The sequence below is a fragment of the Zingiber officinale genome, chromosome 3A (genome assembly GCF_018446385.1).
Source record: "Zingiber officinale cultivar Zhangliang chromosome 3A, Zo_v1.1, whole genome shotgun sequence".
Classification (NCBI taxonomy): Eukaryota; Viridiplantae; Streptophyta; class Magnoliopsida; order Zingiberales; family Zingiberaceae; genus Zingiber; species Zingiber officinale.
Genome location: NC_055990.1, coordinates 17,705,326 through 17,719,309, shown reverse-complemented (window position 1 = coordinate 17,719,309; position 13,984 = coordinate 17,705,326). Strand labels below are relative to the sequence as shown.

Sequence of the window (13,984 nt, the reverse complement as noted above, 5' to 3'; positions counted from 1 at the left end):
TTTCTTTGTATACTAATGACCTCGAGATCTTCTGCCGTATTCCTCGCCTCGCCTTGGACGTCATGTGGAGGACGATCTTCCAAGATGAACACCACCCAAAAGCTTTCTTCCTCTTCCTCTAAAATCCGGCCACCACCACCACCAAGGAGAAAAGTGCAAAAGGGAAAAGAAAAAGGGAGAGAGAGGGCTGACAACCTAGAGAGACTCTACCAAGAGAATAAGAATTGATATCTCATGAGGCCTCCTCACCCCTTCTTTTATATTACTTGCTCAAGGCCAATAAGGAAAGACTTTTTACAAAAATTAAAATCTTCCTCTTATTTTTCCTTTTCCCTTTTAATTTTTCCTTTTCTTTCTTCTTGATTGAATCAATCACCAAATATCAATTGGATGATGATTTATATTTATTTATTTTGGCCGACCCCAAGCAAGGTGGTCGGCCACCTCATCAAGAAAGAAAAAGGAAAAATAATTTTTTATAAACCCTTATAAAATTTTACAAGCTCTCTTCTAATTTCCTAAATGAAAGTTTTAAAAATTAAAACCATGTTTTAAAATTTAAAATTTCTCTTATAAAATTTTCTTTTTTAACATGATGATAGAAAATTTAAATTTTAAAACTTCTCTTCCTTTTTTTCTTAAACCATGAGGATGGTTAAAAAAGGAAAGTTTTAAAATTTTTAAACTTTCTTTTAAAACATGTGACCTAATTCAAATAAAGAAAGTTTTTAAATTTAAAATCTCTCTTTTAAAACTTGTAGTTTTCTACAAAGAGAAGATTTTATAAATTTAAAACACTCCTCCTTATTTGAATTATTGTGGCCGACCCCTACATGCTTGGGAACCAAGTAAAGGGGCCAACCCCTTAAGAGGATAATGTGGCCGGCCATTGCTTGGTCACCAAGCAATGGACCGGCCCCCTTCTTGGACACCAAGATGAGCCTTTCTTTGGATGGACTTGAGGGTTTAATGAGGCTACGACATGGACCTAGAGTAGAAATTGATTTTGGCCTTCCGATGAGCTTGAGTATCCCATGTTCGCCCCGAACACACAACTCAAGTTCATCGATAATAACTCATTCCACTAGAGAGTTATTATCACACTACCGCACCAATCCCAAATTACATTATGGGCTCCTTCTTATTATGAGTGTGTTAGTCTCCCTGTGTTTAAGATAACGAATGCCCACTAATTAAGTAGGTTACTGACAACTCACTTAATTAATATTTCGATCCAAGAGTAGTACCACTCAACCTTATTATCATGTCGGACTAAGTCCACCTGCAGGGTTTAACATGACAATCCTTATGAGCTCCTTTTGGGAACATTCTCAACCTAGATAACTAGGACACAATTTCCTTCTATAATCAACAACACACATTATAAGTAATATCATTTCCCAACTTATCGGGCCTATTGATTTATCGAGCTAAATCTCACCCTTTGATAAGTTAAAAAAATAAATACTAAATATATATGTTTGTTATTATATTAGGATTAAGAGCACACACTTCCATAATAACTAAGGTCTAGTTCTTTTACTAAGTCAGTACAAAAAGAACTTACCTAAATGATCCTACTCAATATACTTAAAGTGTATCAGTGTATGTAATTTATTAGTCAAGATAAACTAATACTTAATTACATTACGACTATTCTGATGGTTTGTTCCTTTCCATCTTATTCGTGAGCAACTGTTTATAATTTATAAAGAGCTGATAACATGATCTTCTGTGTCTGACACCACACTCCATGTTATCTACTTTATAAATTAATTGAGCAACTATATTCAACAAATAAATATAGACATTTGACCAATGTGATTCTTTTATTTCAAAATAAATGTTTACAAAAGCTAGGCTTTTAATATACACTCTAACAATTAAGTGTGACTACATTGATCGATTTGCAAAGTTTATTACTTACACAAATCAATCTAGCTCCAATCCACAAATTCTCGAGCGAAGGAAATGGCAAAAGCAGCTGACCAACCCCATGGATCACAATAGCAAGGAAGTGAGCCATCAAACTGATAGGACGAGGATTAAGACCGGAGAGTAAGCCCATCGGTCCACTCAAATAAATAGACGGCGTCAAATATGATTCCGTCATGAAGCTAAGTCGGATAGAGGCGGGCTGTGCTGTCGTTGGTGTTGACGGAAAGTCACGGAGACGCCTGGTCAATCTGGCACCTACCAACAGGGTTCCCACGGGTGGGTGACGAGGATGATGAGGTAAGGATCATGCGCACACTCAAACAAGTCGCCCTCACGTTAGAGACCAAGAGCCAGGGAAAAAGTCCCCGGGTCAGGCCCTCCGATGCTCAAGTCAGGTACTTTTCCCCTAGAAACACAGTGAAAGGACAAAAAGTAAAAGATGAGTGTGTAAAGACGAGTGAGCGTACCTACGTAAGGACGAAGCCTCCCTTTTTATACGACTGTGGGCGTTTCTGGAGTCTGACGAGTGTCAGGGAATGTTGTGTGTCAGGCTTTGTCTGGCGGTGATTGACACGTGACTTCCTCCTGTAGGTCAGAGGAGGAATTAGGGGGCAACGAGCCCTAGACCGTTAGCATATTCCCTGACATGTGGTGATTATTCTTTGACAAGTTGTTACGATTCCTTGGCTTGATTGTCGTATAGCATTGCCCGCCCCGGCCTGTTAACCCAGGCTGGATTCCTCATAAACCCAGATCTGTTCCGAGTCGCATGTCCTGATCCACCTATCCTGCTCTATGTGTCTCATCCTGTAGTAAGTCCCGATCTGTAAATCTTAATCCGCTTACCCTAAACTGTGCGTCCCGATTCAAGTATTTCGTTCCACCTATCTTATCCTGTATCTTGTAAGTCCTGACTTGTAAGCCTTCATATCCTGTATTCTATAAGTCCTGACTATTGGTGTGGGAAGCATCTGACGATCGAACTCAAGTTTTAATAATGGAAAAGAAGTCAAAGTTAAGCTTATTTGTGATCTAACATGTCTGATGGAGATTGCAGGAAAGTCCTAAGGGTTCTTAGGCAAAAGTCCTAGCTGCGGTTAGACAAAGTGAAAACCCTAGGGGGTGGTAACCCTTGATCCTAGGGGGTGGTAACCCTAGGTGGAGGAAAATCCTAAGGGATGGTAATCTTAGGTCCTAGGGGGTGGTAACCCTAGGTGGAGGAAAATCTTAAGGGGGGGGGGTAACCTTAGGTCCTAGGGGGTGGTAACCCTAGTCAGAAAGTCTAGTTGGTCTGGAGGACCGGACTGACATCAGGTAATCTCTCCTGAGGGGAGTAGGTGAGGGCGCGTTCCCCGCAGAGGGAACAGTAGGCGTTGGGTCGACCTAAGGTTTCCGATCGGAGATTCGAAGTCAGACCCGGATAGTCCGATGATTGTCGATCACTTGTTTATCATGTTTATATCTGTTCCAACTTTGTCTTGCAGGGTATGCTGTTGTTTTGGGACTAACGTGTCTTGCAGGTACAAAATGAACAAGCTAAGCCTCGGACGAATAGTGTCCAAGGCGCCTCCATGGAGCTTGGAGGCGCCTCGGGTGCAAAGATGAGCTGTCTGCGCAGAGGAGATGGAGGCGCCTCCATGGAGATTGGAGGCGCCTTGAACTGCTTCTTGTAGGCGCCTCCATGGGGCATTGAAGGCGCCCTTAGGCGGATAAGAGGCAGCGACAAAGGCTTATCGCATCGGTCAACTCGGGATATAATTTTGGGTCTGAGGCGCCTCCATGGGACATTGGAGGCGCCCTCAACGCCCAATAAAAGGCAGTCTCAAGGCAGCAGCAGCATTATCACTGAATAAGCAACCCTTCTGCTACAAGCTGCTAAAGAGACCTTCCAACAAAGTGCGACTTAACACCGACAACCCGGAGCTCTGAATCTGCGATTTCTATTGTTGTCGGTATATTTTTCTGTATTCAATTGTACTTCATTTGTAATCATTTTATGAAATAGTAAGTGTTGCCCAAAGTAAACGTTCAACGAATGTGGGCCTTGGAGTAGGAGTCACACAAGGTTCCGAACCAAGTAAATACCCTGTGTCTGTTTGTGTTTGTCTTATCTTTATTACTTCCGCTGCATTATCCCAATTAGTTTTAATTGAATGTTTTACGAATCCGAAACAAGTGAAAGTCACGAGCGCTATTCACCCCTCCTCTAGCGCTTTCGATCCAACAATTGGTATCAGAGCGGGGTTGCTCTGAATTGGTACAACTACCGTTCGAGCATTTTTTTTTGTCGCTTTTACGTTTGTTTAGGGTAAAAACATGCTAAAACTGAATACTAACATGTAAAGCTACTCATGCTCATACAAAGCAAAGGAATCATACTAACTGAAATACTAAATATGTATAGCTAATCATGCTCATCTACTAGTGAAAGAAATATACTGAAAGGCTAAACATGTAAAGTAAATCTATACAATCATGCTAGCATAAAGAACTAAGCTTATTGAATTCTAAACACCTTCTGAATCTTATTTCACTTGTTTAAAGACTTATTCTTTAAACACTTTATACTTATGTAAAACTTTCAAAAACTTATACTTATAATACTTCAAAATAATAACCATCTTCTTCTTGGGCCCGGCAACTGTGTTTTTTCTTTTGTAATGACCCGACCCATTCGGCGACCCATTTGGCGGCCCATTTGGCGACCCTATGGTCGTCGACCGTCGACCGTCGGCCGAGCCGTTACTACTAGGTTATCTAAACCTAGGGACGACTATGGGAGCCCAGCCCAAGGACAGAGAGTCCAACACAGTGCCACTGATAAAAGTAAAATACTTGTTATCTTTTAATACTTCTATGTAATGCCTCGGCATTTTCTTTAGCACCTTGTGTGCCAAAATCCCTAAAGTCTTGACTTTGGGATTTACTTAAGGCCTTGGCCTTTTCTTTCTTTTCTTTATCTTTCTTATACTTTTCTTTATCTTTCTTATACTTTTCTTAAACCGAAAATACTGTTAGGGTATTCTTCGTATACATCTATGAATGAAACTAATTATGTAACACATAATCATGCATAGAATACAAAAGAAATCTGCACATATAATACTTATCAAAATCTGCAAGTATTACTTATGAAAATCTGCTTATTAAAAAAAAAAAATCTGCATACCTGCTAAATTCATTACATCAATTCAAATCATCTTTAGTCTCAATTCAAAGGATCCAGTGCGTAATTAGCATCTAGAACTTGTTATATATACAAAACCGTATGCTTACAGGTTGAGGAATCAATTCACATAGCAGATGGGAACTACTCAACAAGACTTAAGCCGAATGCCAAATCTTTAAATCTAAAAACTAGGGTAAGTTCTTTCTTGGCAAATGAAAACTGCACTAAAGAGAAATGCATTGTTCTAAGAACTAAAACTAAAAACCATACTAAGCTTCATGGTTGTTCCTGTTCAGGTTTAACAGAAAACTCTATAGCAGAAATGCTATAATCCACAAAAACACTAACCTACATGCTTAATTTAAACCGATCATCTTCTTTCTTTCTTTAGGGTTCATGGCAGCAAGCATAAACATGTTCCTAAAGAAAATTCTAGTAATACTAAGTTGTGCTCATAACTCTAATCTAATACATCTGTACAGGAATGCAAAATTCAAACCTCCTTCCACCAGCTAACATCTCTGTAAGATTTTCAAACAAGCAGTTGGTATGCAGAAAACCCGGCAATTAAATCCTCACAGAAGAAACTCAAATCCAAGTTCATACATAGATGAATCGATCAACACAATACCACAGGGAAGCTTCTGAAGAACATCAGACCTTTCTAAACCAAAACACTAGCTAAATTCCGAAACTTGCAGGACTCATGTGTAAACGAACATGCCAATTAGGGTAACAAACAGGAACCCCAAATCAAAAGGTGAATTGCTAACATCAAAGCTTGAAGAAAACTAAATCCGAAACCTAAATTCACAGCAACAAATCACTACAATTTATCCCAAAACTTTTGGAAAAAGAAAGAAACAATCGGAGCTATCCTACTGCAGGTGAGTAGCAACTTACCTATCCTTGGACTCAAAACCGGGAAGAGGAAGGGTTCTAGGGTTCGGATAACTCGATCTCTTGGTCTCTTCTTGTGCTCACGGCTTCCTTCTTGACGAGAGGAGCTCGATGGTGAGAAGACTTCATAGAGAGGGGCGCTCGCCGGCCACCGGAGACGCCGGGTTGCTCGCTGCATTTTCGCCGAGAAGAGCTGCGCCGTCGAACTCGAGATAAGGGGAGAGGGAAAGGATTCGGGAAAAAGAAAAACTTAATTCTTTTCTTATAACTAGGGTTTCAATCATAACATATATATATATCTCGCACCCTTACCTTTTCACGAAATACTCGCGGAAGAGTTGGTTGGCTGCGGTTTTGACCAAGTCAAAAGCCCCGGGTTCAATTCTCGGCTGCTACCTCTTTTCTTCCTTTTATTTCTATTATCTAACTACGGCTTAAGAATATTTCGCACCATATATATTTAACAAAACTTGCTTAGCTCAGTTGGTTGGCTGACCTTGGTTAAGGTCTAGTTCGGTCCAAGATCTTGAGTTCAAAACCTAACCTTAACACTTTTTTTTTTTAAACTTCTTCCTCTTGGTAAAAATACCAAACGAACTCCAAAAATTGCATAAAAATACTCTAAAAATTTCTAAAAATCTCTAGAATTTTTCTATAGCATTTCTAAATATTTTTAAATTACTTTTAGGACTCTAATTGAGGAAATTTGGGGTGTTACACCTTCGGTCACACAAATAATAGCAGTGACTCCGATGGGGAGGATACTATTAGACGTGCCTAAGTGTATACCATTACTTGAAACTAAGTCCATTAATAAGATTGTGCCCCTTCCGATGGGGAAGATACACGCTCTTAATTAATTTCCTATAGTCATCCTAAATGGAAGTTTGATCTAGTGATCCGCAAACAAACTCATCCGATATGGAAGAAGACACTCAGAGTCAACGCATAAGTTTGCTTGCATCACTTACAAACCCGTAATGGAGACCGTGGAATTTATTAAAATAAATTCCTCTCCCACTTAGTTATTTAAAATGAGGAATTTTAATCTATCCTAGCATACATCACATGCATATAAGCATCACAGTAAATAAAAGCAATAAATTTGGAAATTAATTTTCCAACTATTATGACTTTTTCCATCACTGTCTTCAGTATGCTCCAACCCTAGCTGCTGCCATCTTTAGCTACTGCTATCGGGTCGAGTTGTCGCATCCATCTTGCTTCTTATTTCGCTGCACCTCTGGTGCTCCAAAAGTACCACGCCTCGCAAGAATCCGGTCTGCAACAAAAATAGAATTTTACATATATCGATCCTATATTCCACGAGGGAATGTATATGTATTCTAGATCGAAAAAATAAAATTCTAAAAATAATACAGCTCCTGCTGTATTTTATACATACAATCATGCACACAAATAATGCCCTTGACATGTCCAAGGGTCCAATCACACACAATATCAAAAAGCCATAATAGTTGGAGCCTGCAACCAAAGAGTTAACACATCCTACTATTTTCCTGCCTAAATTATGTATGACATGTGCATAACCTATTTGAATTCTAAACACACAGAGGCAAACCCTAGCTCTGATACCAATTGTTGGTTAATCCTAGGAAAACGTACTTGTTCCACTGTATAAAAATTTTTGTACAAGTGTCGAATCTTTCCTTAAATAACCTATTGTATTCTTTAGAAGTTAAATTAGGAATCGTAGACGGAACTTAACATCATTGATTCCAAATTTAACTTATCTGTTCTTAATGGTTTAGATTTGAATTGCAAGCGGAACTTTAACACTATTGATTCAAATCTACCTAAGTTATTAATTCCATAAATATTAATTTCCAAAATTGGCTTCCAGGACTGCATGGCGAGGCACATGGCCTTCTTGGATATGGGAGCAACCACCACCGCCTAGGCAAAGCCTTTTAAGGAAAGCTAATATTTATTTCCTTAAATAACTCTAGGTTAACCAAAAAGAACAATCGAATCATAAATTCGAAAAAGAAGAAAACACAAAATCGAAAAATAAATTCGATAAACTAGATCTAATTGCCTCTTGTATTTAGAATTCATACAAAGGAAAAATAACTAGTATGATGCGGAAGAAAAATACTAGTTATACCTTCTCTTTGTAAGCTAATGACCTCAAGATCTTCTGCCGTATTCCTCGCCTCGCCTTGGACGTCATGTGGGCGACGATCCTCCAAGATGAACACCACCCAAAAGCTTCCTCCTTCTTCTTCTAAAATCCAGCCACCACCACCACCAAGGAGAAGAGAGCAAAGGGAAAGAAAGAAGGGAGAGGGCCGACCACCAAGAGATCCTCCAAGCAAAAGAATAAGAGTTGTGTCTCATGAAGCCCCCTCACCCCTTCTTTTATATTACTTGCCCAAGGCAAATAAGGAAAAACCTTTTACAAAAAATAAAATCATCCAAGAGTTTTTCCTTTTCCTTTTTATTTTTCCTTTTCTTTCCTCTTGATTGAATCAATCATCAATCAATGGTTGTGATCAATCCTATTTGGTTTAGGATTAAGCTTGGTCTGCCCCTTGCTTGGGCACCAAGCAAGGTGGCCGGCCACCATATTTTAGGAAAAGAATAATAATTTTTTTATAAAATTTTACAAGAGAAAAAACTCTTATAAAATTTTACAAGCTCTCTTTCCTAGAGTTAAAAAAGGAAGGTTTTAAAAAATTAAAACCATATTTTTAAAATTTAAAACTTCTCTTATAAAATTTCTTTTTTTAACATGATGATAGAACATTTTAATTTTAAAACTTATCTCCCTTTTTTCTTAAACCATGAGGATGGTTTAAAAAAGAAAGTTTTAAAACTCTCTATTAAAACATGTGGCCAAATTCAAATAAGGAAAGTTTTTAAAATTAAAATCTCTCTTTTAAAACTTATAGTTTTCTACAAAAAGAAGATTTTAAAAATTCAAAAACAACCCTCCTTATTTGAATATTGTGGTCAACCCCTTCATGCTTGGTCACCAAGCAAAGGGCCGACCCCTATAGAAGAGGATGTGGCCGGCCCTTGCTTGGTCACCAAGCATTGGACCAGCCCACTTCTTGGACACCAAGAAGAGCCTTACATTTGGATGGACTTGAGGCTATAATGAGGCTACGACAGGGACCTAGAGGAGAAATTGGTTTTGGCCTTCCGATGAGCTTGAGTATCCCGTGTTTGCCCCGAACACACAACTCAAGTTCATCGATAATAACTCATTCCACTATAGAGTTATTACCGTACTACCGCACCAATCCCAAATTGCATTATGGGCTCCTTCTTATCATGAGTGTGTTAGTCTCCCTGTGTTTAAGATTACGAATGCCCACTAATTAAGTAAGTTACTGACAACTCACTTAATTAATATCTAGCTCCAAGAGTAGTACCACTCAACTTTATTGTCATATCGGACTAGGTCCACCTATAGGGTTTAACATGGTAACCCTTATGAGCTCCTCTTGAGGACATTCTCAACCTAGATAACTAGGACACAGATTCCTTCTATAATCAACAACACACACTATAAGTAATATCATTTCCCAAGTTATCGGGCATATTGATTTATCGAGCTAAACCTCACCCTTTGATAAGTCAAAGAAATAAATATTAAATATATGTGCTTGTTATTATATTAGGATTAAGAGTACACACTTCCATAATAACTAAGGTCTAGTTCTTTTACTAAGTCAGTACAAAAAGAATTTACCTAAATGATCCTACTCAATACACTTAAAGTGTATCAATGTAATTTATTAGTCAAGATAAACTAATACTTAATTACACTACAACTATTCTGATGGTTTGTTCCTTTCCATCTTAGTCATGAGCAACTTGTTTATAATTTATAAAGAACCGACAACATGATCTTCTGAGTATGACACCACACTCCATGTTATCTACTATATAAATTAATTGAACAATTACATTTAACAAATAAATGCAGATATTGACCAGTGCAATTTTTTTATTTCAACAAATAAATGTTTACAAAAGCTAGGCTTTTAGTATACACTCTAACACCGGGTTGGCCCTTTCTCGAGCGCAAAAGAGCTATGGGAGAATCTAATTAAGTTACACGAAGGTACTTCCAATACGCAAGTAAGTAAGTGTGATTCAATAGACAAATTATTTAAGCAGACTAATACTACTCCGGCCGAGAAAGGGGTTGTGTTTGTTGCAGGTACAAACGAGACAAAGGAGGCTAGAAAGAAGAAGGTGTTGAAGGCAACTTGGTCTGAGTCATCAGATGAGTTTGAGTCTGACAAAGAACTGGCAAGCTTCTGTTGGAGTGTATACTGAAAGCCTAAGCTTTTGTAAACATTTGTTTTGAATAAAGAATCACATTTGGTCAAATTATCTACATTTGTTTGTAGTTGTTCAATTAATTTATATTGTAGATAACATAGCATGTGGTGTCACATGCAGAAGATAATGTTATCAGTACCTTATAAATTATAAACAGTAGCTCACGACCAAAATGGAAAAGAACAAATCATTAGAAGGTCGTAGTGTAATTAGGTATCAGTTTATCTTGACTGTATAATTACACTAGTACACTTAGAGTGTATTGAGTAGGACCATTTGAGGTCGTTTCTTTTATACTGACTTTATAAAGGAACAAAAACCTCAGTTATTATGGAAGTGTGTGCTCTTAATCCTAATATAATAACAAGCATATATATTTGATATTTATTTCTTTAATTTATCAATGGGTGAGATTTAGTTCGATGAATCAATAAGCCCGATAAGTTGGGAAATGATATCACTTATAGTTTGTGTTGTTGATTATAGAAGGAAACTGTGTCCTAGAGATATTAGGTTGATAATGTCCCAAGAGGAACTCATAAGGATTGTCATGTTAAACCCTGCAGTGGACTTAGTCCGATACGACGATAAGGTTGAGTGGTACTACTTGACAGATATTAATTAAATGAGTTGTCGAACTCACTTAATTAGTGGACATTCGATATCTTAAACACGTGAGACTAACATGCGCATAATAAGAAGGAGCCCAAAATGTAATTTGGGATTGTGCGTAGTTCAATAATAGTTCTCTAGTGGAATGAATTATTATTGATAAAATTAAGTTGTGTGTTCGGGTCGAACACGGGATGCTTAATTTTATCGGGAGACCAAAACCAATTTCTCCTCTCGGTCCCTATCGTAGCCTCTTATTTATAGAGTTCTATACCCACCTATACCCACCTTCTATACCCACCGATAGGGGGCCGGCCAAGCTAGCTTGGGAATCAAGCTAGGGCCGGCCTAGGTATAAAATTGGGTGGCCGGCCCTAGCTTGAACCCAAGCTAGTGGGGGCCGGCCAAATTAAATTAAAAAGGGATTTTAATTTTAATTTTTTTTTATTATGTGGAAGAAATAATTTATTAAAGAGAATTAAAATTAAAATATCTCTCTTCTAAAAGATCTAAAGATTAAAGAAAGAGATTAAATCTCTTTCCTTATTTGTAGATTGGTGAGATATTTTATTTTCTCTTTAAAATTATCCACATGTTGATAAAATTAAAATTATAGAAATTTCCTTTTATCAACCATGAAGAGATTTTTAAAGAGAAATTTTATTTTTAAAATTTCTGGAAACAAATTAGGAAGTTTTAATTTGTTGATTAAAACTTATCTAATTTATTTCCTCTTGATGTGGCCGGCCATTAGAGATTAATTGGGGAAATATTATTTTATTTTTCTCAATTAAATCATGTCAAGGGAATTAAGGAAATTTTATTGTAATTAAATTTCCTAATTTGCCTAGGCCAAGGAATATAAAAGAAGGGGTGAGGGTGTCTTCACAAGACACAACCTCTATTATTCTCCCTCTCCTATTCTTTAGTGTGGCCGGCCAACATCTTCTCCCTTTCTTCCTCTTTGTGGTGGCCGAAATTCTCTATTGCTTGGAGCTCTTGTGGAGGCCGGATACTACTTGGAGAAGAAGAAGAAGGAGAGAAAGCTTGCATCTCTTGGAGCTTGGTTGGTGTTTTTCTTCTTCCTTGGTGAAGCTTTATTTTTTGTGGCCGAACCTAGCTAGGAGGAGAAGAAGGTGGTTGGTGGTTTCTCATCTCGGAAGATCGTTGCACACACAACGTCCGAGGTTAGAAGAGGAATACGGTAGAAGATCAAGAGGTTTTTCTACAAGGTATAACTAGTAATTTTTCTTTCCGCATCATACTAGTTATTTATGGAAATAATACCAAATACAAGAGGCTTACGATTCTAGAATTTCGAATATGTTTTTCGATGTTGTGTTCTTTTGTTTTTTCTTTTCCTTGTGATTTGATTGTTCTTTTCGGTTAACCTAAAGTTATTTTAGGAAATTAAATATTAGATTTCTATAAAAGGTTTTGTCTAGTCGGTGGTGGTTGCTCCCATATCTAAGAAGGCCGTGTGCCTCGCCACGTCAGTACTGGGAACCAATTATGGAAATTAATATTTAATGGAATTAATAACTTAAGGTGATTTGGGTCGAACGTGTTAAGTTCCGCAGGAGATCCAAGTCAAAACCTAAAAGAACAAATAGATTAAGTTTTGGATCAAACGTGTTAAGTTCCGCAGGCGATCCAAAATTTAATTTAAAAGAACACATGGTAGCTAGGAAAAGGTTCAGACCTTTGTACAAAATTTTTGTACAGTGGAACCTCTAGGTTTTCCGAGTAGCAACCAACAATTGGTATCAGAGCTAGGGTTTTGCCTCTGTGTATTTGGAATTAGGTTAATTATGCACATGTCATACATTATTTAGGCAGGTTAATAGTAGGATGTGCTAACTTTGTGGATGCAGGATCCAACTATTATGGCTTTTAGTTATTATGTGTGTGATTGGACCCTTGGACATGTCAAGGGCATTTATATGTGTGTGCATGATTGTATTAAAATACAACAGGAGCTGTATTTAGTTTTATTAGGATTTTATTTTTGATCTAGATACATGTACATTCCTTTTATGGAATATAGGATCAAAAATGTAAAATTCTATTTATGTCGCGGATCGAATCTTGCAAAGCGTGGAACCTTCTAAGGACCAGAGGCGCAGCGGAACGAGGAGCAAGATGGATGCGACAGCTAGATCCGGTGGCGGTGGCCAAATATGGCAGCAGCTTGGGATGACAACACACGGAGAACAACTAGATATAAAAGCCATAATAGTTGAAAATTAGATTTTCTATTTATTGCTTTTATATTGTGCTGTGTGTGCATGTTAGTTTACAAGTTTAGTAGGCTAGCATAGTTAAAATTCCTCATTTATAAATAACTAAGTGGGAGAGGGATTTTTAAATAAATCCCATGGTCTCCATTACTAGTTTGTAAGTGATGCAAACAAGCTTGGGCGTTGGCTCTGAGTGTCTTCCTCCATAACGGATGAGCTTGTTTGCGGATCACTAGAACAAACTTCCATTTTTGGATGACTATAGGAAGTTAATTAAGAGCGTGTGATCTTCCCCAACGGAAGGGGCATAATCTTATTAATGGACTTAGTGTCAAGTAATGGTATACACTTAGACACATCTAATAGTATCCTCCCCATCGGAGTCACTGCTATTATTTGTGTGACCAAATGATACCAACTATTAATTTTATTTGTTAAAAGTTAGGTTGACAAAATAATAAAATTAATGGGTTAAAACCCTTCTTTTACAAATGTTGAATTTGTATACGTCCACACTAACGTGGCATACAAAATTCACGGTGTTATGAGGTGTTGGTTAATTTAAAATAGTATTGTTTGAGGAATCAATATTATTCTAAATTTAGAGTTCTGACCAAAAGTTATTTGTGATTCTTAGGATGGCTTTCAACCCACTGTCCATCATACTTCAACATAATAGACTTACTAGACCTAATTACATAGATTGGAAAAGGAACTTGGACATTGTTCTGACTGCTGAAAGCTATAAATTTGTACTGACTGAACCTTGTCCTGATGCACCCACTGGTGAATCTACCCAAGAGGA

General features: G+C 37.6%; 1 protein-coding gene across 1 annotated transcript in view; it reads right to left on the bottom strand.

Moving 5' to 3' along the window:
- LOC122053576 (squalene monooxygenase SE1-like) overlaps window positions 1-13,984 on the bottom strand; it is a 68,166-nt gene that overhangs the window by 643 nt on the left and 53,539 nt on the right. Inside the window, exon 9 of the mRNA XM_042615601.1 lies at window positions 1,928-2,030. Within this exon, the coding sequence (XP_042471535.1) occupies window positions 1,928-2,030 (103 nt within the window). The remainder of the gene's footprint in view (window positions 1-1,927; window positions 2,031-13,984) is intronic.